Source organism: Hypanus sabinus, chromosome 6, assembly GCF_030144855.1.
Source record: "Hypanus sabinus isolate sHypSab1 chromosome 6, sHypSab1.hap1, whole genome shotgun sequence".
NCBI lineage: Eukaryota > Metazoa > Chordata > Chondrichthyes > Myliobatiformes > Dasyatidae > Hypanus > Hypanus sabinus.
Genome location: NC_082711.1, coordinates 12,093,425 through 12,109,809, shown reverse-complemented (window position 1 = coordinate 12,109,809; position 16,385 = coordinate 12,093,425). Strand labels below are relative to the sequence as shown.

The window sequence follows — 16,385 nt, the reverse complement described above, 5'->3', positions numbered from 1 at the left end:
CTGAACTGCGATAATGCAGCCTAATCTGACATCCAATATTAGGACAAATCCAAGAAGTTTGAAACTAAACTACATTGCAAACATTGGTGGAGTTGTGGACGGTGAAGGTGGTCATTAAAGGATACAGCAGGAGATAATGGGTCAAGAAATGGTACATGCAGTTTAATACGGACAAGTGTGGGTTGCCACACTTCATGAGGTCAAATGTAAGAAAGTATACAGTTAACAGCAGGAAGCTTAAAGGTATGGCATGTAACAGGAGGATTAGAAATTCGGACAGGAATCCCAAGATGTAGTTCATCAGTGGTAAAGGCTGCTGGAACTGAAAACAAAGGGCACAAAGACTCAGGCAGGAGGATCTTGGGATTGCTTTGGTTGATATATTTTAGTAGAACTGAGATGATAACATTTGTAAAGAGTGTAAGTATCACACATTGTCTGAATTCATGAGCAATAGCCCCATCTTTCTGCATTTACCACCACCTACATTTTCCCCAAATGAGTACTCTGTGGTTGACGAGTTTCACCCCTCTCCCTCAGCCCCATCTGCATTCCAGCTTCTCATGGTTTCTTTTGGTTCTCCCCATCCTTAACTGCTTCTGCAAATTAAAGTAAGCTTCTTTTCTAACTTTGCCTAGCTTTGATGAATGTTGTCTATCTGATTTACTAACCCGGTCCCTTTTCCACACAAGAAAACAGAAATGGTCTCGTGGTCCCAGAACACATTCTACACAATCAGGAAAGCTCACCAATACCTCTACTTTCTGAGGTGGCTGAAGAGAGATGAACTACACACATCCATATTCACATCATTCTACAGATGTGCAGTAGGGAATATCCTAACAAGCTGCATAGTACGGAAACTTCAATGCAGCAGGTAGGGAGGATCTACAAACGTACAATGGGGAGTCAAAACAGACCAATGCATCACCAGCATAACCACCACCATGGACATATATACAGAAAGATGCTGGAGAAGGGCCAGTAACAACATGAAGGATATCACCCTCCCTGCTCATGGACTGATTGTCCCACTCCCATCCACCCCAGGACCATCAGACTCAAAAACATTTAATTTCCTCAAGCAGTAAGGCTGATCAACACCTGCACCCACTAACCCAACCCTCCACATCCCCAACCTATTTATCTTTTCTTATCAATCACACTAGAGTTACTTCATAGTTATACATACACAATCAATGTATATAAGCTAGCTTATGTATTTATATTTATTGCATTTAAAAATATATTATTGCGTTCTTTATCTTATTGTGGTACTTTTGTGCTGCATACGATCTGGAGTAACAATTATTTTGTTCTCCATAAGACATAGGAGCAGGATTAGGTACCTTGGCCCATCAAGTCTGCTCCGCCATTCAATCATGGCTGATTTATTATCCCCTTCACTCCCATTCTGCTGCTTTCTCCCCGTTATTTTTGATGCACTGACTAATCAAGAATCTATCACTGATTTAAATAAACCCAAGGGCTTAGCCTCCATAGATGTCCGTGGAACTGAATTCCACAGATTCATCACCCTCTGGCTAAAGAAATTCCTCCATCTCTCTTCTACAGGGATATCCTTGTATGTTGAGGCTGTGCCCTCTGGTCCTAGAATCCACCATGATAGGAAACATCCTCATCAACTCTATCGAAGCCTTTCAATAGGCTTCAATGAGATTCCCCCCCGCCCCCCAATTCTTTTAAACTCCAATGAGTACATACACAGAGCCATCAAACACTCCTCATACATTAACCCTTTCATTCCCTGCATTTTTTTTTGCAAAACTTATTAAATCTGTGACCCCCTAAGTATCGTCCCATCAGACTCTGAATTCCCTGTATTCCAAATCAAATAAGTGTGAGGTGTGACATTTTAGGAACATTATGGCCCAGGGGAGTATTACAGGACAGAGGGATCTGGGAGTAGAGTACATAAAGTGGCATTGCAGACAGATGAAGTGGTGACCCACACAAAATGCTGGTGGAACACAGCAGGCCAGACAGCATCTATGGAGGGGAATAAACAACTTGTTTATTTTGTGCCTAGACCCTTCATCAGGACTGGAAAGGAAGGGAGAACAAACCAGAATAAGATGGTTGGGGAGGGGGGAAGAAGTACAAGCTGAAAGGTGATAAGTGAAGCCAGGTGGGGGAAGGTAGGGGTGATAGGTTGACAAGGTAAAAGGCTAAAGATGGAAAAATCTTATAGGAGAACAGTGGAACAGTGAAGAGGAGGAGGAAGGGGGCACTAGAAGGAGGTGACAGGCAGGTGAGGAGAAGAGAAGGGATGAGAGGGGAGCCAGAATGGGGCTTTAGGCCTATGCTGGCCTTCATCTGTCAGGGCACTGCGTAAAGAAGTTGGGATGTTATGTTGCAGTTGTGCAAGATGTTGATGAAGTTGTATTTTGATCAGTTTTGCTCACCCTGCATGTTAAAGATGCCATTAATGTGGAAAAGGGGCAGAAATTTACAAGGATGCTGCTGGAATCTGAGTTTCCAAGTTATGGATAGAAGTTGAACAGGTTGGGACTTTATTCAATTGGGCAGAGGAGAACGGAGGGTGACCTTAGAGAGAAGTACAAAACTCTGAAGGGCAGAGAAAGAGTGAATGCACACAGTCTTTTTCTCAGGATTGGGGAATCAGAAACTGGAGGGCAAGAGTTTAATGTGCGAGGGGAGAAGGTTAATAGAAACCTGAGGGGCAATTTTTTTCCACTCAAAGAGTGGTCAGTATGTGGAACGAGTTGTCAGAGAAAGTGGAAGAGGCAGATACATTAACGACATTTAAAAGGCATTTGGACAGGCACTTGGATAGGAAAGGCAGAACAGGGGTTCCCAATCTTTTTTTATGCCAAGGACCAATACCATTTAGCAAGGGGTCTGTGGATCCCAGGTTGGGAGCCCCTCATTTAGAAGGACATAGGCAAAGCACAAGTAAACGAGACTAGGTTTGATGGAGAAACTTGACCAGCACAGACCTGTTGGACTGAAGGGCCTGTATGACTCTATTCCATCCAGACCTGTTACATTTGAAACCCATTTAGTTACTGTGTAAACTCTGCCTTGAACTTCACATCCACAGACTTGCTATGTTCACTAGACCTTTACTGGAAGATACCAATTGGCTGTCACACAGAATTTAAATTTTTATCCTTGTTTTCAAATTCTCTCACACCTCTGTAACCAGGTCCAGCCCACAACCAAGATATTTGCATCTCATTTCAGGAATACATAATTATCCCCGATTTCTATCACACCTGCAAATCCTTGTGCTCTGATCTCTAGAATTCACTCCCTACAACTCTTCTCCACTGCCATTACTTCTCACACTCCCCTCCTTTAACCGTACAACTCCTCCAAGCAACCTTTCTTCATACAACATCCTAACATGATTGGGCATCAACTTTTATTGAACAAATCCCTTAAATATAATAAAGTTCTATTAACTCTAGCTGTTGCTGTGTGGCAGCACAGTAGTGTGGTGGTTTGTGCAAAGCATTGCATCTCCGGCACTCACCAATCAGGATTCAATTCCTGTCACTGCCTGAAAGGGGCCTGCCCATTCTTCCTGTGACCATGTAGGCAACCCCACACACACACATTCCAAAGACGTACAGGCTAGGACAAGTAAGTTGTGGGCATGCCTCCTTTCAATTATGTACTGGAAATTACATTAACCAATCTTGAATATGAGCAAGGGGCGCTGACTCCAAATGTTGACTGTATTTTCTAACTACAGATGATGCCTGACTGGTTGAGTTTTCCAGCATGTCTGATCCTGCTTCAGACTCCAGCACTTACACGGATGTTGCCAGGATTTGATGATCTGAGTTATAGGGAGTAAGACTTTATTCAGAGTGCAGAAACAAGAGGGGAGGTATGTAAAATCATGAGCAGTGCAGATAGGGCAGACACACACAAAATGAACTCAATGGGTCAGGCTGCATCTATGGAAAGGAATAAACAGTCGAAGTTTTGGGTCAAGGCCCTTCATCGGAACTGGAAAATCCTTCATCTTCGTACAGGATTCTTTAAAGATTAACTTACAGGTTGAGTCAATGATGAGTAAGGCAAATAGAATGATTTCATTCATTTCAAGAGGACTAGAATATAAAAGCAGGAATGTAATGCTGAGGCTTTATATGGCATTGGACAGATTGCACTTGGACTATCGTGAACAGTTTGAGCCCTTATCTAAGAAAGAATGTGCTGGCATTGGAGAGGGTCCAGAGAAGGTTCCCGAGAATGATCCCAGGAGTAAAAGAACACACACAAAATGCTGGTGGAATGTAGCAGGCCAGGCAGCATCTATAGGGAGAAGCGTTGTTGACGTTTCGGGCCTAGACCCTTCGTCAGAACAGTAGGACAGTCCTGATGAAGGGTCTCGGCCCAAAACGTCGACAGTGCTTCTCCCTATAGATGCTGCCTGGCCTGCTGCGTTCCACCAGCATTTTGTGTGTGTTGCTTGAATTTCCAGCATCTGCAGATTTCCTCATGTTTGCCAGGAATAAAAGAGGAGTGTTTGATGAGTCTGGGCCTGTACTCACTGGAATTTAGAAGAATGCGGGGGGAATCTCATTGAAACCTATTGCATATTGAAAGGCCCAGATAGAATGGATGGGGAGAGGATATTTCCTATAGTAGGGGAGTCTAGGGCTAGAGTGCAGAGCCTCCTTTAGCAAGGAGATGAGAAGGAATTTCTTTAGCCTGAGGTGGTAAATCTGTGAACACTTTGCCACAGACAGCTGTAGAGGCCAAGTCATAAGGTATATTCAATGCAGAGGAGATAGGTTCTTGATTAGTAAGGATGTTGAAGATACAGCCAGAAATATCGGATAGAATTAAACAAGAATGGGAAAAAGAACTTCGATGTAATATATCAACAGATAAATGGGAAAAAATTTTACAAATGGTTAATTACTCTTCTATTTGTGCTAAACATGTTTTAATACAATTTAAAATTGTACATAGAGCTTATATGTCTAAAGATAAGCTTGCCCGATTTTATTCGCATATCAACCCTCAATGTGACAGATGTCACTTAGAAGTGGCTTCATTGACTCACATGTTTTGGACATGTCCCACTTTACATAACTATTGGAAGGACATTTTTGATGTCATTTCCTCAGTATGGAATATCGATTTACAACCCCATTTTATTACTGCAATTTTCGGTATACCAAATGAAGATGGCAATCAGCTTTCCCCTTCAATTAGACAAATGATTGCCTTCGTAACATTAATTGCCAGAAGGTCTATATTACAAAACTGGAAAGAAGTAAATCCTCCTACTACATTTCAGTGGTTCTCCCAAACTATTTCTTGTCTGAGTTTGGAAAAAATTAGAAGCACTATCTTTGATTCTTCAATTAAATTTGAAGAAACCTGGGGACCATTTATTCGACACTTTCATATGAATTAATTTGGCCTATTTCAGATCCTTTTCTCTACTTATCCTTGTTCAGGTATGGAGTTCCGGAGTTCTTTTCTTGACACCTTTATATATTTATAAAGTGCTATTATTGCCCATGTTAGTTTAGTTTAGTATTTTTTTCAATATATATTTTTTCTCATATATAATTTCAATTTTTTTTTCTTTTTTGATGATTATTTTTGTTTTTTTTTCATATATATCTATATAGACTTGATTGATTTATGTACCTTTTGTTGATTGATGTTTAATAGGATATTATTATCCTATTACTAATGTAATCTCAAGTTTATTGAATTTGTAATCTATTCATTATTATGTGTTGTTTTTTTATATGAAATTTAATAAAAAGATTGAAAAAGAAAAAAAAAAAGAAAAAAGAGATTAGTAAGGATGTCAAGGGTTATGGGGAGAAGGCAGGAGAATGCAGTTGAGAGGGATAATAAGTCAGTCATGATTGGATGGCAAACAAGGCCAAATGGCCCATTTCTGTTCCTGTGCCTTATGGTTAAATATACACCAGGCTCAAGGGCATAAGGCACAAGACCACAAGATTCTGCCCATCGAGTCCACTCCACCATTCCATCATGGCTGATCCACGATCCCACTTAACTCTATACACCTGCCTTCTTGCCATATGCTTAAATGTCCTGACCAATCAGGAAACTATCAACTTCTGTCTTAAATATGCCCACGGTCTTGGCCTCCACCACAGTCTGTGGCAGAGCATTCCACGGATTTACTACCCTCTGGCTAAAAAAATTCCTCCTACTTCTGTTCTAAAAGGTCGCCCTCCCCCCCCCCCCCCCCCCGTCTTGAGGCTGTGCCCAATAGTTCTGGATACCCCCATCAGAGGAAATACACTCTCCACCTTCACCCTGTCTAGTCCTTTCAACATTTGGTAGGTTTCAATGAGATCCCCCTGCAGTCTTCTAAATTCCAGTGAATTCAGGCCCAAAGCTGCCAAATGCTCCTCGTATGTTAACCCCTTTGTTCTGTGGAAACCTCCTCTGGACTCTCTCCAATGACAACACATCCTTTGAGATATGGAGCCCAAAACTGTTGACAATACTCAAAGTGCAGCCTGACTAATGTCTTGTAAAGGCTCAGCATTATCTCCTTGCTTTTATATTCTATTCCCCTTGAAATAAATGCCAACATTGCATTTGCCTTCTTCACCACAGACTCAACCTGTAAATTAACCTTCTGGGAGTCTTGCACGAGGACTCCCAAGTCCCTCTGCACCTCTGATGTTTGAACCTTCTCCCCATTTAGATAATAGTCCGCACTGTTGTTCCTTTTACCAAAATGCATTATCATACATTTCCCAACACTGCATTCCATCTGCTGCTTGTTTGCCCATTCTTCCAATTTGTCTAAGTCCTGCTGTAACCACATTACTTCCTGAGCACTACCTACCCCTCCACCTATCTTCGTATCATCCACAGACTTTGCCATAAAGTCATCAATTCCATTATCCAAATCATTGACAAACAATGTGAAAAGTAACAGTCCCGATACTGACCCCTGAGGAACACCACTCGTCACTGGCAGCCAACCAGAAAAGTCCCCTTTTATTCCCACTCACTCCCTTCTGTCTGTCAGTCATTCCTCTATACATACAAGTATCTTTCCTGTAATGCCATATGATTTTATCTTGTTGAGCACTCACATATAACACCTTATCAAATGCCTTCTGAAAATCCAAGTAAATGACATCTGCTGCCTCTCCTTTGTCCACCCTGCTTGTTACTTCCTCGAAGAACTCGTAACAGATTGGTCAGGCAAGATTTCCCTTTAAAGAAACCATGCTGACTTTGACTTATTTTATCATTAGTCTCCAAGTACCCCAAAACCTCATCCTTAATAATAGACTCCAACATTCCCCAACCATTGAGCTTAGACTAACTGGCCTCAAATTTCCTTTCTTTTGCCTTCCTCCTTTCTTAAAGAGTGGAGTGACATTTGCAATCTTCCAGTCCTCTGGGACCATGCCAGAATCAAGTGATGCTTGAAAGATCATGACCAATACATCCACTATCTCTTCAGCAACCTCTCTCAGGACTCTGGGATGTAGTCCATCCGGTCCAGGTGACTTATTCACCTTAAGACTTTTGAGTTTGCCTAGCACTTTTTCCTTGGTAAGAGCAATGGCACTCACTCCTGTTCCCTGACACTCACAGACTTCTGGCACACTGCTAGTATCTTCCAAGGTGAAATCTGATGCAAAGTACCCATAAGTTGGTATACCATTTCTTTGTCCTTCATTACTACCTCACCAGCTTCATTTTCCAGTGGTCCAATATCAAGTCTCACCTCCCTTTTCTCTTTATAAAAAAAATTTTAGTATCCAGCTTTATATTATTGGCTTGTTTGCCCTCTTATTTCATCTTTTCCCATCTTATAGCTTTTTCAGTTACCTTTTGTTGGATTTTAGAAGCTTCCCAATTATCCGACTTCCCACTCACTTCTGCTACATTATATGCCCTTTCCTTGGCTTTTATGCAGTCATTAACTTCCCTCATCAGCCATGGTTGCCTACCCTTGCATTTGAGAACAACTACGTCTGTGGGACATATCTATCCTGCACCTAGTTAACTATCCCCAGAAACGTCACCTTTCTCTGCTCTGCCAGTATCCCCACCAGTATCCTCCCTCAACCATCTGGGCAGCTCCTTTCTCATGCCTCTGTAATTCCCTTTATTCCATTGTGATATGATGCATATGACTCATGCTTCTCCCTCTCAAACTGCAGTATGAATTCAATCATGCGATGATCACTAAGGGTTCCTTTATATTAAGCTCCCTAACAAAACACAATCTAAGATTGCCTTTCCCCAAGTAGGCTCAAGCACAAGCTGCTCTATAAAGCCATCTCATAGGCATTCAACAAATTCCCTCTCTTGCAATCCGACAGCAACTTGATTTTCCCAATCCCCTTGCATATTGAGGTCCCCCATTACAATTATGACATTACCCTTATTACATGCCTTTTCCAGCTTCCTTTGCAATCTCACTCCACGTCTTGGCTATTATTTAGAGGTCTATATACGATTCCCATAATGGTTTTTCCCCCTTTCAGTTTCTTATCTACACTCACAAAGATACAAAGTTCTCTGACCATATGTCACCTCTTTCTAAAGATGTAATTCCATCTCTTACCAACAGAGGCCACACCACTCACCACTATGCCTTCCTGCCTGTCCTTTTGATACGAAGTATATCCTTTGATGTTAAGCTCCCAACTATGGCCTTCTTTCAGCCACGACTCAGTGATGCCCACAATGTCGTACCAAACAACCTCTAACTGTGCCACGAGTTCATCCACCTTATTCCACATGCTACACACATTTAAATACAGCACCTTCGGTCCTGCATTCTTCACCCTTTTGAATTTTCCCTCTGTGTTACAGTTTAACTCTTTGCTGTCTGCATTTTCCCCCGATCTTTAGGTACAAACCATCTTCTATCCTGCTATTATAAGAATATTGAGTGATCGCCTTGAGTAATAAGGTGGACTCTTAACCTCACAATCTTCCTTGTTATTGGCCTGCACCCTGTTGTTAACCTGTACTGCTCTTACTCTGTGTTATAACACATCAATTTCCACTCTGTTATCGTTTTCCCCTGTATTACCTCAATGCATTGATGTGATGAAATGATCTGTATGGCTGGCATGTAAAACTAAGTTTTTACTGTATCTTAGTACGTGTGACAATAGTAAACCAATTTATCAATATGTTAATTTACGAACATTAAGTCATGTGGCTCCAATCCCTACTAAACCAAGTTTCCACTCACTGATCCTGTTGTCATCGCTGAATAATTGGATTCTGACAATGTCACACTTGTTCCTCTATCATACTTTATTTTACCTGTGCACAAGTACAGCATGGCCCCCGTCACTCACACTGTTCTAAATTTTGTTGAGAAATGCCATTTTTATAAAGAAATTGACTAATTGTATACAAATACTGATCCAATAAACACTTTGTGCATTTCTGAATCTCATCATTTGCTTATTTAATTACCAATCATAATACATACTTAAGGTGTTATTAACTAATTAAATCTATGTGTTAAAGACCAATAAAATGTCAGAATTAGTAAACTAACAGTCCAATAGTAATTTTTGCCATGCTTGTTGACCTCAGTTCCCAGGCTTCAACAGAAACGCTGGACAAGAGTTAGGCTTTCAAGGGCCACATTCAATCTGGGTGACTGCATTGTGTCTCTCAGTTTGTCACCTTGACTGTTGCCTTAGTGATCTTTCACACTTAAAGAGGCTGTACAAAATGTCTCTGCTTTGTTCTGTTAGTACATCATTTTAACCCTTACTTTGTTGCACTCTCCACATAGTGATTAACCCCAATCCACTCCGTGAATCTTACATATTGTGTCTGGAGGCCCAAGGAGCTGCTTTCTGCACTGTTGGGTATTAAATCCCAGTTCCTGGAGGGAGCACTCTCGCTGGTCAGGGCACTGGTGCTGACGATCTCATTTCCACTCTCATCCTTCAGTGGGAATTCCTGTCCGTATGTTATCAACAAGTCCACCAGCTGCAAGTCCATCGACTCTACGTTGTACGTCTCCCAGTCTAGCCTGATGTCTAGGATTTTAAATTCATTTTTAATTAAAATGATATTAAGTTAATCAATTTCTTGAAACAGTGCACAAGTTACCTCTTAGTGAATAAAGGATTGATTTTGCCATTGGTCAGGAGGTACTGGAGCCTCAGGACCCACACCACTGGGTACAGGAACAGTTATTACCCCTCAGTTATCAGGTTCTTGAAGCAGATGGGATAATTCTACTAACCACAACTCTGAACTGATACCACAACCTATGGACTCACTTTCAAGGACTCTTTATCTCATGCTCTTGATAGCTATTGCTTATTTAGTTATTATTATTATTATTATTTTTTCTTTTTGTATTTGCATAGTTTGTTGTCTTTTGCACATTAGTTATTTATCTTTGTGTGCAGCTTTTTAATGATTCTGTTGTGTCTCTTTGTATTTACTATGAATTCCCATGTGACATTAATCTCAGGATAGTACATGGTGACATATGTACTTTGATAGTAAATATTTTTGAAGTAGATGTCATCAGATACCTAAGCACCAAGAACGTATAGGCTAGTAGGCTAATTGTGAATCTGGAGGGGTTGTTGAAAATACAGGAAGAATAAAATGTGTTAAGGTAGGATTCGTGTAAATGGGTGCTTGATGGTTAATACAGTCAGTGGACCAATAGGCCTATTTCTGTACTGTATTCACCACTCTGGGCATTTTCTATTAATATATAAATTCTTGGAATATTCTGTTCAGTTCTGGTTGCCTCGACAAGAACGACGTGGAAGTGTTAAAGAGGGTAGAGGAGAAGTTTTAGAGAGGGTACAGGTAGATGATGCCTGGATTAGAGAGGTTGTCTTACTTATATTATTTATGTATTTTTATTTGTTTTTATACATATAACATAGTAACAGGCTCTTCCAGCCCAATGTGCTCACACCATCCAGTTACACCCAATTATCCTACTAACCCAGATAGCTTTGGAACATGGGAGGAAACATTTAGGGATGAGATTACAGAATACCTGGAGGCACATAACAAGATAGGCCAAAGCAAGCATGGTTTCCTGAAAGGAAAATCCTATCTGACTAACCTACTGCAATTTTTTGAGAAAATTACAAGCAGGGTAGACAAAGGAGATGTAGTAGATATAGTGTACTTGGATTTTCAGAAGGCCTTTGACAAGATGCCACACATGAGGCTGCTTAGCAAGATAAGAGCCCATGGAATTACAGGGAAGTTACTAGCATTGATGGAGCATTGGCTGATCGGCAGAAAACAGAGTGTGTGAATAAAGGGATCCTATTCTGGCTGGCTGCTGGTTACCAGTGGAGTTTCACAGGGACTGGTGTTGAGTCAGCTGCTTTTTACTATGTATGTCAATGATTTGGACTATGGTATTAATGGATTTCTGGGTAAATTTGCCAATGATGGAGGAGTGGGTAGTGTTGAGGAAGCAGAGAGACTTAGATAGTTTAAGAGAATGGGCAAAGAAGTGGCAAATGAAATACAAAGATGGAAAGTGTATGGTCATGCACTTTGGTGGAAGAAATAAACTAGCTGACTGTTATTTAGATGGGGAGAGAATTCAAAATGCAGAGATGCAAAGGGACTTGGGAGTCCTTGTGCAGGATACCCTAAAGGTCAACCTCCATATTGAGTCGGTGGTGAAGAAGGCGAGTGCAATGTTGGCATTCATTTCTAGAGGTAGAGAATATAAGAACAGGGATGTGATGTTGAGGCTCTATAAGGCAGTCGTGAGACCACGTATGGAGTACTGTGTGCAGTTTTGGGCTCCTTATTTTAGAAAGGATATACTGACATTGGAGAGGGTTCAGAGAAGATTCACGAGAATAATTCCAGGAATGAGAGGGTTACCGTATGAGGAACATCTGGCAGCTCTTGGGCTGTATTCCCTGGAGTTCAGGAGAATGAGGGGAGATCTCATAGAAACATTCCAAATGTTAAAAGGCCTGAACAGATTAGATATGGCAAAGTTATTTCCCATAGTAAGGGAATCTAGAACAAGAGGGCATGACTTCAGGATAGAAGGATGTACACTTAGAACAGAGATGCGGAGAAATTACTTTAGTCAGAGGGTGGCAAATTTGTGGAATTTGTTGCCACGAACAGCTGTGGAGGCCAAGTCATTGGGTGCATTTAAGGCAGAGATAGATAGATTCTTGATTAGCCAGGGCAAAGGGTATGGGGAGAAAGCAGGAGAGTGGGGATGACTGGAAGAATTGGATCAGCCCATGATTGAATGGTGGAGCAGACTCGATGATGACTCGATGAGCCAAATGGCCCACTTCTGCTCCTCTATCTTATGGAAACTGGAGCACCTAAAGACACCCACATGGTCACAGGGAATATGAGGAAAGGTTGAGCAAGCTAGGGCTTTTCTCTTTGGAGCAAAGGAGGAGAGAGGTGACTTGATAGGTGTGTACAAGATAATAGCAGGCATTGATCAAGTGGATAACCAGCTCCTTTATTCCAGGGCAAAAATGGCTAATATGAGAGAGCACGATTTTTAGGTGATTGAAGGAAAGTTTGGGGGGGATATCAGATGTAGGTTTTTGTATGGGTGTGTGGAATTCACCAGAATGTACTGATGGTGGAGACAGATGCATTTGCGGCATTTAAGAAACTCTTAAATAGCATATTGTTTATAAAAAAAAAATGGAAGGCTACGCAGGAGGGAAGGGTTAGATTGATCTTAGTGTAGGTAACTGGTCAGCTCAACATCATAGGCTGAAGGCTCATAGGCTGTGATGTAATGTTCTATGGAACTTAGTCAGCTCCATCGGGGGCAGTAGCTCCTGTAGAATCCAGGACATCTTCAAGGCACAGTGGCTCAGAAAGGCAGCATCCATCATTAAGGAACCCCAATACCCAGGTCATGCCATGTTCTCATAGACTACCATCAGGAAGGAGGTAAAGAAGCCTAAAGGTATACTCAACGATTCAGGAACAGTTTCTTGTCCTTCACCACCTGATTTCTGAATGGACATTGAACCCATGAACATTATCTCACTGCTTTTTTTATTTCCATTATTTGCACTGCTTATTTAACAATTTTATATAATAATAATAATTATTATTTTTATGTACTTTTAAGTACTTTATTGATCCCAAGTGGGAAATAGTTATAGCAGCAATATTTAAAAATACACTTAGTAATAATAATATTAACAATAAAGTACAGAGTAATATACACAATAATAATTTACCAATTTGCAATAATAATGTACAAAATAATAAAACAGTCTATTGTACTATGATGTGTGTTCTCCTGTTGCACAGAGATGAACTGTTGTATATGCTTATTGCATTTGGTAGGAAACTTTCTGTAACAATTCTTGTGATCATGGAGCTGAATAAGCCTGTTCCAAAGGAGTGTCCACTCTGGGGCAGCTCACTCATCTTTGCTCCACACCAGACACTCAACTCTTACCTGTGGCTCCAAGTACCCATTTGCATATGAGAGCAGCCACACAACTGTACACTGCTTTGACAGGTGGGCTGAACCAGATGAGGATAGTTGGCTGGCCTCATACCCTGGTGAGATTGGGACATGCTTATCCTAACATGCAAAATCAGCTCCAGCAGACAGGGCAGTTGAGATCTACAGTGAGATCCAACAGCTAGCAAGGTAGCTTTGCAACACTCCATGGAGAGCGAAGAACCTGACAAAACACAGAAGTAGTCATGGTCGTCTACTGGAGCCAAGGAAGATCCCAGCTGTGACGACTACTCATACCACTGGACCTGGACCTGCGAGGTCAAGAGAGTCAAACTGCCACAGTGCAATGGCTTTTCCACTTTAAAAACTCTCGTGCTCACGTTGCCTGTCATTATCAGATGTGACTGACAGCCACCACTACCTGACTGCGTTGCTTATGATCTGTATGAACAGCGTTCAAGACAAGCTTTTCACTGTACCTCAGGACATGTAACAATAATAAACCAATACCAATTCCAAAATGGAGGCATCTAAAATGATGAGAAGCATAGACAAGGTGGATTGTCACAGTCTTTTTCCAAGGGTAGAAAGTCTAAAACAGATTTAGCATGAGAGGGGAAAGATTTAAAGGGGATCTGTGGGACAAGTTTCCCACATAGAGGGTAGTGGGTGCATAGGACTGGTGGAGGTGAGTGCAGTTACAACATTTAAAAATCATTTACACAGATATGTGGATAGGAAAAGGTTTAGAACAGAGGTTCCCAACCTGGAGTCCATGATCTCTCGGTTAATAGAAGTTCATGGCATGAAAAGGGTTGGGAACCCTTGGGTTAGAAGGATATGGGCCAAATGGGGGCATATGTGACTACACACAATTTAATTAGCATGGGTGACTAGGACCAAAGGGCCTGCTTCCCTGTTGCATAACTCTACAGCTCTACGGCTCTGTGAATACAGGATAACTTGCAGAAGATCAAAAGCATTTGAAATTGAGCTCTAATATTTAGGTCAGTCTCTATGGGTGGAGCGAGGGAGGGCAGGAAAGGATTGTGTTGCTGTTAGGTCATTCACTCATGTTTCATGGTCTTATTTCAGATTCACATTTTGATTTATTTACAACGTGTATACGAAAACATTCAGAGAAATGTGTCATTTGCGATAACAACCGACACACCCAGGGATGTATTGAAGGAAGCCTGCAAATTCATTCCAGTGCCAACATAACAAGCCGACAATGTTCAGCAGAACAACACAAACAACAAAATCAAGACAAGACAACAACAGTGACACAATCCTTTCCCACCCACCCATTTCCACACAGAGACTGTCCTCCAACCCATTTGGATGACCTGGAGGACAAATGTAATGACCTGTTATGAGACGTACCGCAGGGACCTGCATTGATAAGCCGCAGGGAACGGGACACTGTGTCACCTCCAGAAATGTGGGTTCCAAACCTGCAAAACCAAGTGATACATTAAGGCCTTCCTGTTCCTGGGTCATATTGTCAATGAGTTAAAGTAAAGCTCTGATTGGGTGTTCTCCGACGATTCAGCATCTGACTGACAAGGTGACGTTTGTGCTTTCCCGCACGGGGTCCTGCTTCCTACACTCCCCACTCACTCACTGAAACCTCAGTTTCTACACTGGCCGGAACCCTGGTTCCCACATTCCCTTTTAGCTCACCATCTGCAGCCTTTCTACCTCACACCACCCAGCTTCTGACATCAATCCCAATCTCCTCCCTCTCAACCCCAACCTGTATCCAGCACTTGTTCCACCCCTTCACTCGAGTACCGAAAACATCAACTGTCCATTTCCTACCATAGGTGCTGCCTGACCCACTGAGTTCCTCCAGTTTTAGATTATCAATGTCAACGTACATGTTGGAGGGAGGAATCCCTGCACCTGCAGTCCAGAGTCTATGTCTTCATCCCCATCATTAGTGAAATGCTATTATGTGCCTCTCTGACATTTTCTCTCTAAATGAGCCAGAAGTGGGTAAGAAATCAAATAACAATCATAAGGTATAGGATCCTTGTACCTGACCATGGGGCCTTGCTTCTGGTTATCCTTCTGTGGGCCTAAAACCTTGAAGTAAATTGGAACGCCTTTAACGGACAACTGTATGGGAATCTTTGTAGGGTCAAGCTCTGCAACCTAAGGGAACAATGTTACACTTGTAAAAGACACAAAAAACAGAATATTGAACAAGCTTACAGAACGTTTCTACAGTCTATAGGATTGCAACATGGTCTGTAGATTTAAAGATTAGCTTTATTTATCACATGTACATTGAAACATTGAACCATACAGTCAAATGCATTGTTTGCATCAACGAGCAGCAAATTCCGAGGATATGCTGAGGACAGCCTACAAGTGTCGCCATGCTTCCGGTGCCAACATACCATAACTTTCCAACCCTGACACACGTCTTTGGAATGTGGGAGGAAGCCGGCACTCCCAGAGGAAATATAGGTGGTCAAGGGGAAAACGAACAAAGTCTTCACAGACAGATCAGCAGGACCCCTATTGCTGGCACTGTGAGTTGTTGCACTAACTGCCACACTACCACGGTACCATGCTACCGCGCTGCCCCTACATGTTGTGTAGCCACAACTGAAATCACTCATAATCATACACTGAAAGTGGATCACTTCACACCTACAGCTCTGGAGCTGCCCATACTGAACAGGACGGTTCCAGGTTTGAATGCTGGACTCCTCCAGCAGTCCAGATGCCTTGCCCCTAACCATGAGACATAGGAGCAGAATTAGGCCATTCAGCCCATCGAGTCTGCTCTACAATACCATCACAGCTAATTTATTAACCCTCTCAACTCCATTCACCTGCCTTCTCCCTGTAATCCTGAACACCCTTACTAATCAAGAACCTATCAACCTCTGCCTTAAAT

General features: G+C 41.8%; 1 protein-coding gene across 8 annotated transcripts in view; it reads right to left on the bottom strand.

Annotated features, from left to right (window-relative positions):
• The window catches only part of dlec1 (DLEC1 cilia and flagella associated protein), a 209,625-nt gene that overhangs the window by 47,178 nt on the left and 146,062 nt on the right, over window positions 1-16,385 (bottom strand). For all 8 annotated transcript variants that reach the window (XR_009512561.1, XM_059971719.1, XM_059971722.1 and 5 more), the window contains 3 exons: window positions 15,516-15,631; window positions 14,858-14,928; window positions 9,826-10,043 (listed from right to left, as the gene is read on the bottom strand). Coding sequence is in view for 7 of the 8 variants with exons in the window: in XM_059971719.1 (XP_059827702.1) it covers window positions 9,826-10,043; window positions 14,858-14,928; window positions 15,516-15,631 (405 nt within the window). In the remaining variant the exon portion in view is untranslated. The remainder of the gene's footprint in view (window positions 1-9,825; window positions 10,044-14,857; window positions 14,929-15,515; window positions 15,632-16,385) is intronic.